This window comes from Olea europaea, chromosome 1, assembly GCF_002742605.1.
Source record: "Olea europaea var. sylvestris chromosome 1, O_europaea_v1, whole genome shotgun sequence".
Classification (NCBI taxonomy): Eukaryota; Viridiplantae; Streptophyta; class Magnoliopsida; order Lamiales; family Oleaceae; genus Olea; species Olea europaea.
In genome coordinates, this window is record NC_036237.1 from 30,717,695 (window position 1) to 30,728,956 (window position 11,262).

Sequence of the window (11,262 nt, forward strand, 5' to 3'; positions counted from 1 at the left end):
GAAATTGCTTGATTGCTTTATAACTACCCACTTTCTTTATGGTGGCTAACTTGTCGTGGAACTGCCATCTCTACCTGTTGCCACTACTCTTTGTCGTTCAATCGTCTTCAACTGAACTATTTGAATCGTGGAACATGATAAGGTTACTCGATAACTGCTTCAATAACTACACTTCTGGATAACCATAACATTTTATGTTTGCTAAGATCCTGGACGATTCGAAGGTTTGGGCGAGAACAGGGTCATAGCTCTGGGCGACTGTAAGGCACTTCATTTGCTCAGATCTTGGGCGTCTTGCAAGCTTGAGCGATGATGTTACTGTGTTCGTGAGCTTCCACTGCATTCATTAATTACCCTATCTGGGCCTTTATCCTGAATTGCCCAGTTGAGCTTCATTCTTTGGGCTATTTGATTTGGGGATTCCTTAATTGGGTTTCATTCCTTGGGCTATTCGATTTGGGCTGCACTTTTAGTGTGTCATCAACAATTACAGTTGATAGCAGATCCAAAACTCGTATTTCGTCCTCAGCATACGACGAAATAAGAAATTATTGCGTGAATAACATAAATAATACAAAAAGGGCAGAAAACGACATCGTTGCTTTCTTTGCTTTCTCTTACCTAAGCGAGCGAGTATTCGGTGGTCTCTAGCCGACGGGGAAGGAGGAAGTATTGTCTATCGGTTGAAGCGTCGACCGGAAGTGGCAATTTTGTGGTTGGACCGTTTTCAGGAGAAGTGGCGCTGGAGTGTTTTCAGGAGACGACTTTCAGACAAATGGGAGAGGGGAATTGATTTGGGGTCTTGGGGAAGAGTGAGTTTGTTTCAGCACGGGTCACTTGCAAGAAACCTATTTTTCAGATTTTGTTTTTTTTTTTTTTTAATTTCCACCTCAGCACTATATGGTATGCTGTATGGACTGCTGTCCGTGAAGCAGAATTGTAATTTTTTTAACCTTCAAATCAGATAAGATACTTTCATAAAAATCTTCAAACATATTCAAAATTATTTTAAAAAAGTTGTATCAAATTGATTGTATTTATCAATTCTAGAACTCACAACCAATTATTTTGACTTGAGCCCTTTTTTTGGGAGGCGGGGAGAGAGAGAATTTTTAAATAGTATTTTGACATTATTTTAACAATATATTCTTCAAAAAAATAATATTACACGTAAATTCAAAATTTTTAAATTATTTTTTAATAACATATTTTTCATTACTACACTCTTCAAAAATATTTTTCCCCCAAAAATGGGGTTCAAACAAAGGGTAAATATACAAAATCAGTCAAGTTCATTTCGATACTGATTTGGATGACTCCATAAAACAATTATCAAAGAGGAAAACCCTTCTGGTACATGAAAGGGTACCTCAGGGGACACCATTATGTACCCTACGCGTAGCACATCCCTATCAAAGATTGCCGTAATTAATGGTTTGTTAAATATAGAAACAACAAAGAGACAAATCGCGCTGATGACGTGAAAGTAAATAAAACCTTGGCATTTGGAAAGGTCAATGTGAATCTTGACACGTGGGTGATCCCAACTAGTATATGCTTGAATCAGTTCAATTTTTATACGAATTTGCTACTTTCAGAAAAGAGAAAACAGAAATCCATTGCCAAACCCATATGGATTCAAAACTCAGAACTCGATTATTTCATTCAATATTTCTTCTCTCACACTTATTATCAGTTTCAGAGTCCAATCAGGTAATCAAACAGACACCCATTTAGACTCTTGATTAACATAAATTAGTCAACCGTTGTGTATCTATCCATACTTGTAGATTTTAGTTAAAAAGCCCATGGTTCTATTGATTTTGTTGGTATTTTGATTCAAGAAGTCGGGGAATATATTGGGATTAATTGAAGCACGACAATAAAATGTTTTTTCCCCCTTCAAAATAATTATTTTTTGAATTGTTGAGTTCACAACTACGGATTTAATTTCTTAGGATAAAGAAAACGTAGAAGAGTTTATAAATTAGAGGGATTTCAATTTTTCGATACAGTGTTTTTACGTCCTCTCCCAAACTTTTGTCGACTTATTTTCTTCGCAGTTTTGTGATGCCGGGATTGGATACTATGAATCTGAATGTGGACTTGATTCTGCGTCTCCTTCGAAGATTCTGATTAAGGGAGGAACAGTTGTGAATGCTCATCATCAGCAGGTCGCTGATGTGTATATAGAGGATGGTATTATTGCTGCAGTGCAGTCTAATGTCAAGGTAATTTTTCTGGTCATATAGATTAGTTCAAATTTCTAGAATTAATAAGAAATTGAATGATAGACTTTCCCAATGGAAGCTGATGACTTAGAGCATATTTGGCAAATATTAACAGTAACTAAAACTTAATTTTATGTAAAATTTTGTTGCAAACGTGTTTGAATATGTTTCTTTCTTTGAAGTGAAAAGAGTAAATTACTATGAAAAACTCTTATCTTACAATCATAACAGCATGTTAGCCTAAGCTTAAAAGGTGCTGCTCTTAGCTTGAGAAGTAGCTGAATACCTATGTATTCGTCGCTTTACTGGATCTTGACACGAGTGATTAGATTTACTCGTAGTTAAGAAAGCTGGATCATAGGTTCTCTCCTGTAAGAACCTAACTAAATAGTTGAAAGGAGAATAGACATGGAAAATACAAATTGATTTCTTGGGTGGGGGAAGATATTTGGGGGTACATAAAGTATAGGTGTGCCAGTAGCTTTCAAATGAGTTTGTCTATGAATAGTGCTGCAAACTGATGTGATCTTGAAAATTTTCTTTCTACTAATTTGATTATATCCTATTGATCTACACATCTATATGTTCAAATAAATTCACATTACATGAAGTGGGTATCTGGTTTAAGATAATTTTGTTTTCTGCAAAATTTGAAAGATAAAATAGTCTGCCGTATTTGAACACAATAATAACAAAGGAAGGATATGTTCCATTTTGCTCTTATTCCAGAAAGTCTACCAGGAAGATTTATTGAAAAATTGACCCATATTGATTTTATACTGACTTCCGTTATGCATGAAAAGTCATACATTGTTTTGTAGTTTTTCAATTACCATATAACTTATATAATCTATAAGCCATTCATTGTAGCGCATACAAAGGGTCAACCCCCGGATTAAGAATTGGACTTCAGTTTCTCGATTGTCGTTATATGACCGTGACAGTTGAATTTGTGGAAGTTCCTATATCTTACAATGTTTGATGGCAATGTAATTCTTCTCCCATTTTTCTTTTTCTTTACTTTACGATTGATGGCTGGCACTCTTGCTTGTAGTGTGTGAAATGCAATTATAATTTAATTAATTTTATTATTATTATTATTATTTTTTCTTTCTGGTGTACCTACAAATTTCTATTAACTAGAAGTTACAGTGTCGTTACTATTTGAACATTATCCTTTTTCTTTCGGATCTTAGTTCATTCTCTCTTTATTTATTATTTTCTTTTTCAGAACTTCCACCATCATTTGAATCTATGAAATACTGGAATCCAAACATTGGGCTGGGTGTAATTTTTGAATTATTTTTGCCTTGCATGTTAAATGTGTCATTTTATCATAGTGGCATATGATTTACTGAGTGGCTTTGCAGGTAGGTGATGATGTGAAAGTTATTGATGCCATGGGAAAGTATGTCATGCCAGGTAATACTCTTCCCTCAGTTGCATGACAATTAGGTATCTTAATAAACTTGAACGTTTCTTCATGAATGACTCTTTTGGTGTAACAACTTCTAGAAATGTTTTATCAGGTCTTATTTTGTCTTCACATTTATGCATATGATAAACATGATTATCGGGATTTACCCCTGACAACTATGAATTGTCAAGCTTTGTTCTGTCAAATGCAAGAGTACAGTTAGTTAGATCTTGCTTGAAATGTAGACTTTGTCAGCTTGGGCATAGAGTTTGGATACTGGGATAGTATTAGATTTTTGACATATTTACTGGTAAAAGTCGAAGTCTAATTAGAGTATTTTAGCACTTGACTCATCAAAGTATACAATTTCCCTGTACTCCACGGTGATATTGCATAACTTCAAATGTACAGGCGGCTATACTAATTTTTTCACAGATTCTATATTTTAGCACTATCATTCACCGAAATCTCCTCATAACGTTCTGTACAGTTCTCTCCTCAATAAACATGGAGTTTTACTGATCTTAAATGTCCTTGCTCTTATCTTTTTTGCTAATACCCTGTAAAGGAAAAAAAAAAAAAAGGGAATGTGCGCTCTTGCTCCTATGTAGCACATCCTACATTCCATGAACCACCTTACTAAAAACATAAGCTGTTAGAGCACAGGCACTTGTATCTATGCAAATTTAGTCTTCAATTAGGCATGAGTCATTTTTCCGTGAAAGACTTGACACGAGCGAACTATTTCCATATATCCGTGATAGCTACATCTGAACTCAAGATGTTTGCATGCTTTAATACCATGTTGAATCGCCTTATCTAAAAGTTTAACCTATGAAAAATGGGACACATTTACCTATTTAAGTTTAGTCTCATACAAGGAACTGCTAAGATATAGCTTTCATATGTTTGGAAACTAAGTTTAAATTCAAATGATATAGGAGGGCTTTACACTTGATTATATTTTATTTGTGATGGTACCAGGAGGAATTGATCCTCACACACACCTGGCTATGGAGTTCATGGGCACTGAGACAATTGATGACTTTTTCAGCGGACAGGCTGCTGCATTAGCTGGGGGAACAACTATGCACATTGATTTTATAATTCCTGTAAATGGGAGTTTGTCTGCCGGTTATGAAGCTTATGTAGAAAAGGCGAAGAAGTCTTGCATGGATTATGGTTTCCACATGGCAATCACAAAATGGGATGAGACTGTTTCAAAAGAAATGGAAATTATGGTTAAGGACAAAGGTCTGTGTTATTATTATAAGTAGTAGGTTTGGTGTGAACAATATCTTCGGCTTCATTTTTGAAGGGTTTGCAAAGCAAAAATTTACCTCATTTTGATGTCAGCTCTTTGTAACATCATGACTAGTATTTTCCCTTTATAGGTATCAATTCTTTTAAATTCTTCCTGGCCTATAAGGGTTCTCTTATGATTAGCGATGAGCTTCTATTGGAGGGATTCAAGAAATGCAAATCTCTTGGTGCCTTGGCAATGGTTCATGCAGAAAATGGAGACGCGGTATTTGAAGGGCAGAAGAGAATGATTGAACTTGGTATTACTGGTCCAGAGGGCCATGCACTTTCGAGGCCACCAATGGTAATATCGTAATGAGTTCTTGTTATGAAAATGTAATACATACTGACAATGATTTGTTAGTTGCTTATGTTTAGTGATTCTGGCAATTCTGCATGTTTCTCCAAGTTCTCCCACTGAAGGATTATCGCAATAGAATATAAAATCATATTTCCGTTCTTTTTTAGCTTCTTTTCTCATTTAAGTTAACTACCACTATTTTTACTCCAAGTTTTTTCATTTTCTAAATGAATTATGGTGAAAACATAGAACTATAGAGAATGATTATATGAAGCTGTAATTGCTGGACAGGTATTGTTTAACATGAAAAGATTTATGTCTGTGTTGACATCCAGCGTCAACTTGCACAAGCTTAAAGATCTTGCGTGGGCCCTCAACAGCTGAATTTGATTATTTGTTTTATTTATTTTCAATCTATTGATTTCTCATCTAATTACCAACCCTTGAATCGTTAGTTTTCTTGCAGAAAACATAAGATAGCATCTTTTAGATCATTGACTAACCGGTCTAACTTACTATCTTATTCAATCTTCAACAATGAACGCAGCAATTTTTAACTGATGTGAATAATTTTGAAACGTAATATCCAGATTGCCCTTCCATTGTTTCTGTAGCAGCAGCTATAAGTATGGTGGCATTACTGTATGGAAGTTTACAATGTTTTCTTAGATATCTTCTGCCTATTAAGCTCCTAATTTTGTCAAAAATTCACGCAGATAGAGGGAGAGGCGACTAGTCGAGCTATTCGCTTAGCTAGTTTCGTGAACACACCTCTATACGTCGTTCATGTCATGAGCATTGATGCAATGGAAGAAATAGCTAGAGCTCGAAAATCAGGTTTTGAACATTTAAAATTTTACAAGTAATTGTTGCTCAAAATCCTCAAGAATGTATTAATATTTTAACCCGGGAACCTCCCAGTGCCCATAATTACAAAACCATATAATCTCTATAGAATTCCCTCATGTTTTAAAGCTAGTGCTTGCTTCTATTCCAAACCTATTAAGTTTTTATTGTGTTCTTCCACATCATTTTCTTCTGATGTGCATGCTGGTATTATTGTTAAGTTAAGACTATACACTAAGCCCCCCAAAGAGAATATATGTTTGTTTCCAAGTGTACATTTACTGTACAAGAAACTTCCTTTCTTTTCCTTGTATTCTTTGTTCAACTTTAGCTTTGACAGCCTCTCAAGTGTTGTGATACTGGATCTGTTGATTTCCAAAGCATCAAAAGACAAAAAAAATGAACGGACGCAAAACAGTGTTTTTCTTGAATTTAACATCTACACATTAGAAGCTAATCTTTTGATGTATTCTTTATTTTCATTTTATTACATGTAGGTAAAAGGGTCATTGGAGAACCAGTAGTTTCGGGTTTAGTCCTCGATGATTCTTGCCTCTGGGATCCCGATTTCAAGATAGCAGCCAAGTAAGAGTTCATTGTTTTCCCTTTAGTTTTACATTTACACTTTGCCATGCCACCAAATGAAGTGTCATGCTTATTACCTTAAGCAAGAATCGTCATCTTCTACGTTACAGGTTCGTTATGAGCCCACCTATTCGAGGACCAGGGCATGGAAAGGCTCTTCAGGCTGCTCTCTCAACCGGGATTCTGCAGGTTTTGCTCTCTTCATTATAAAACTACTGGTTGTATCAACACACATTAGTTAACAGTTATAAATTATAAATGGAGTTTATCAAAATGCTAGAAAGGCTGGCAACTTATGCATTAGTCTATTACTTTATTATGTTATCCATAAAACCTATTTTCCCAAGAAGTTTCTACTTAAATATTTATATGCTGGTTTAAGGTCATGTAAAATTTATCCCGCTGTAGCATCAATTTCTGATTTTCAGGTTACGGTTATCCAGATAATTGCTATATCTGTACTTTATACAGTTAATAAGGTGCTTTACATGTTGCAGCTAGTGGGAACTGATCACTGTACTTTTAATTCTACCCAAAAAACATTAGGAATTGATGATTTTCGGAAAATACCTAACGGTGTAAATGGTAATAGCGTGCTCTAAAATCTTTCTCATATTTCAATGTCTGATAAATTTTTGGCTTGAGTTCATTGGTTATTCTGGGTATTTACTTACAATTCTCCTGTGTGGCTCTTCTTGTCCTCTAGGTCTTGAGGAGAGAATGCATATAGTCTGGGATTCAATGGTGGTATGTTATCATAGACTCTTTTTTATTGCTGAAAATATATATCTTTAAAATCAGTTAACGGTTTACAAAAGACTCTAATTATCACTATTCTATCGTCATTTTTTTTCTTTTCTTCTTCTTTTGGGAACTGGTAATTTTGCTCAAATTGTTAAATTTGGGGAATATTCATCATTAGCATTTTCTTCTTGCCCATCTCAACTTGCAACGCTCATTCCCTTCTTGTGTTATTCTATTTATGCTAGGTGTCCGGACAAATATCTGTCACTGATTATGTTAGGCTGACAAGTACCGAGTGGTATTTTCATTTTACTGACCTTTTGAAATTTTTAATTTTCACGTAACATACTGCGAACTCCTAGAAGTTCGTCCCCTTTAACCGAAAGAATAAGGAAAATTTAGTTTCTGAGTCCATACTTTTTTTCTCTTATTGTTTTTCAGTGCTAGAATCTTCAATATATATCCAAGAAAAGGTGCAATACTTGTTGGATCAGATGCAGATATTATCATATTGAATCCCAATTCAAGCTTTGAGATAAGTTCAAGTTTCCACCACTCTCGATCAGATACAAATGTTTACGAGGGACGAAGAGGAAAGGTATTTATCCTCCCCATTTGTAGTGAACTATTAAGTTTAGTGCATGATTAAGATGCAGCAGGAAGAAACAAACTGTATCATCTGAGTACTTTGGTAAGTTATGACAACACCGAAAAAGATGACCATGTCTTGTTTGGTTGAGCTTAAAAATTAGTTTTAACTTTTTTGCCAAACATAGCCATTTTACAATTCAAAGTATTTTTAACTTGGCACATGAACATGTACAAAGAGATTGCATAAAAATAAAAGACAAAAAGCCAACTTCATTTTAAGGCATTATAACGTGTAGGCAGCCACATAATTTAGCAAAAAATTTAGTACAAGTTTAAAGCAAAGATGAAATGAATGGTAGAAGTGGAATCACAAAGTTTCCCTCAATACAAAAATATGGCATCATACATTTTTAAAAAAAATATATTTTTCTTACTTCGAAGTAAAATAGAAGTTCCTAAAATAACCCAACTTTTTGTCAAAATGAGTGACTAACTTATGTTCAATTTTGTTTAATAAAAAAATTACTCAATTTAAAACTTACTCATCTAAAATTCAAGGTGCATGTTTATTTCTATCTATAAAAATTCCAATTATGAAATCTTAGGGACTGTTCTCTTCGTGTTTTAGTTTTTAGTTTTGAGTTTTGAGTTTGAATTCATTTTGGATTTTGTGTTTTGAGTGTCCATTTTGAGATTGTTAAAAATGCGTTCTTTTTGTTATTTTGAAAAATTGTTTTCAAAAATTAAAAAAAATGAAAAACGGTTTTACTTTCTAATTTTGAAAAACTGATTATCCAATATATATATAGTATTTTTACTTGTAAGAAAAAGAAAAGCGACTGCTATTGTGCTTAAGGCATTGAATTCCATTTTGGTATGCCGGGTTCAAATCGCACCCACCCACCAATTTATTTGATAATTTTTGTACTGTGCATATAAAAAGAAAATTTCTTTGTATTGAATTGCAGTGAAACGGAATCGAACTCGTAACATTTAGAAAATTCGTGACTCAATCAATTAAGCTATCTCGCTATTGGCAAAACTAGCCATTTTCTGCTTTTTTGAAGTTTTGGCTTGGTTTAACTAAAAACAGCCAAAACGACTTTTTTGGCGTTTGCTGTTTTTTTTGTAAATTTTATTTTTTTGAAAATTCGTTTTTGAAAATAGGTAAGTAAAAGTATTTTCAGTGTTTTCGAAAATTAAAAACTGAAAATGGCTTGAAAACGGCAAAGAGAACAGCCCTTAGGTTTTGAACAATTATTTTTCTTTGTTTTTGTAGGGAAAAGTTGAAGTAACCATTTCCGGAGGCAGAATTGTCTGGGAAAACGATGAACTGAGGGTTGTTCCAGGTTCAGGAAAGTACATTAAAATGCAACCATTTAGTTATCTTTTTGATGGGATCGACAAAGCTGATGCTGAATACTTGTTCTCCCTACGAGCTCCAGTGAAACGGTTTAAAATGACGAGTTGAAGATCAGGTTAAATTGTTATACTTTAATCAGCATTTTACGTACTGAAACTATGTAAAGAAATGCACTTTTTCATTTTGTTTAGATGGAATAATGCTTAGTTGATAGAATTGTATAGTACATCATTGTAATATTTTTCTTTCTCAGATGCACTAAACTGCTACATTTTTAGATTATGTTATGCACAAACCAATGTACACATACCTAAATATATAATTTGCGATACGTTTGTTATGCAATAATGTTAGATAGTAGTCGCATATTTAATATTTTCTAGTACTAATACGCTTTACTAAACATCTAATTATCAATGTTCACACCAAGATTGGGTTGGTTCAACGTAAAAAAAAAAAAGGTGGTTTGATCTAAAAATTTGTAATTTTTTAATTCTTTTAAACTAACGATTCAACCTTGACCCCTTTACCTTTCGAGTTGATGATTGAACTGGCTATGACAACATGTTAGTGGAGGTTTGATATGAAATATTGGCTTCTATGTGAAGTTTTGCTTTGAAAACTTGTTGATGCAACATTGACATGCAAGCTAATTGCTCTGGGAGCCTCGTGGAACAAAGATTTCTGGTGAAGCTAAACTTGCAACCATCCTTTCTGCATTCTGGTTCACTCATTTGATTTGCAGTAACCCTGTGAGCTAAATATGGAAGAGATACTTGGACATGTACAGCAAGAAGCTGTGCCACTTCAAGCTGTAATCAGACCAAGACATATGTTGCCTAAATTGACGAGGTATGGACCCCATCTTCAAGTTTTATACATAAATATTTGTGGTTGATAAGGCTAAGAGACGGGCTTAATTGTGTGAAAATGAGAATTGATTGCCTTCATATTGTTTTGCCACGACGAACAATGTTCTTTTTCCATTACTTTCTCCCAGTACATGTAGAGAAACAGATAGCTAGAGAAGTAAATGCATATACCAGAAGAATCAATGTCTGTTCATGTGTAATATTTTGGATGCTACATCAATAGAGATAAAGTAGTTGTTTCTATCTCATTGGTACAAGTATTTGTACATCCAATCAAGCTAGCACCCCTAGTATCACATAAACCTCAAATACTATTAATCTCTTGAAAAAGGCCTCACTATATTTCTTACAGATTTTAGCACCTTACGACATGTACATTAGCGTTCATGATTTTAGCATCTTACATGTACATTAGTGTTCTGATGAGGAAATTGAGGTATATGATGAATTTATAGATCTACATGTTGAACTTAATCAAATTTAGGGAGTGAAACGTCTCGTCGTTTTTTGGGGTTTGTTAACGCATCTGGATTACCTTTGTTCATCATGGCTGCAAACTCATCATAGTTAATTCGGCCATCCTGCATGTATTTCAAAATTTTGCTTAGTCAAAGAATGACATTACAATTAAACATAAAAATTGCATTTCACATGCATTTCTTTCGAACTGTTTAGATCCATTAAGTGCCAATTTCTTTAGAATTGCCAAGAAGATTATAGAAAATTTAAGAAAAAATGAATAAATACTTGGAAACAATGTGTTGAAAATTGTGTAGTCATCCCGTTTATTAGGAGAGACTGAGCAAGGCTTAGTTTCTTGTTAGTTACCAACCTCGTGCCCATGATATTGAGATTCAGTGCTTACATTATCAGCGTCAACTTCTGAAATGATTTCCTTTATGTCCTTCCCATCATTCATGCCAAACTCTCGAAGAGCTTGCTCAAGTTCTTCTATTGTAATATAACTGATCATAAAGAAAATCATTAGCACTCTATCAGCATTTACATAT

General features: G+C 34.1%; 1 protein-coding gene and 1 long non-coding RNA gene across 2 annotated transcripts; one reads left to right on the plus strand and one right to left on the minus strand.

Annotated features, from left to right (window-relative positions):
* The first annotated feature begins 1,489 nt into the window (after positions 1 to 1,489).
* Positions 1,490 to 9,711, plus strand: LOC111400777 (dihydropyrimidinase). Its single transcript, XM_023028178.1, has 13 exons — positions 1,490 to 1,713; positions 2,064 to 2,231; positions 3,602 to 3,653; positions 4,633 to 4,902; positions 5,043 to 5,254; positions 5,968 to 6,088; positions 6,595 to 6,682; positions 6,793 to 6,871; positions 7,180 to 7,267; positions 7,389 to 7,429; positions 7,672 to 7,724; positions 7,868 to 8,024; positions 9,297 to 9,711. Exons 1-13 carry the CDS (start codon positions 1,555 to 1,557, stop codon positions 9,486 to 9,488), a joined length of 1,680 nt encoding a protein of 559 aa, XP_022883946.1. The 5' UTR covers positions 1,490 to 1,554; the 3' UTR covers positions 9,489 to 9,711.
* A 709-nt stretch (positions 9,712 to 10,420) lies between these two features.
* LOC111400785 lies at positions 10,421 to 11,222 on the minus strand. The gene is made up of 2 exons (XR_002703852.1): positions 11,118 to 11,222; positions 10,421 to 10,833 (listed from the first exon to the last, which is right to left on the minus strand). It is a non-coding gene; the product is annotated as an uncharacterized LOC111400785 (long non-coding RNA).
* Positions 11,223 to 11,262: the final 40 nt, after the last annotated feature.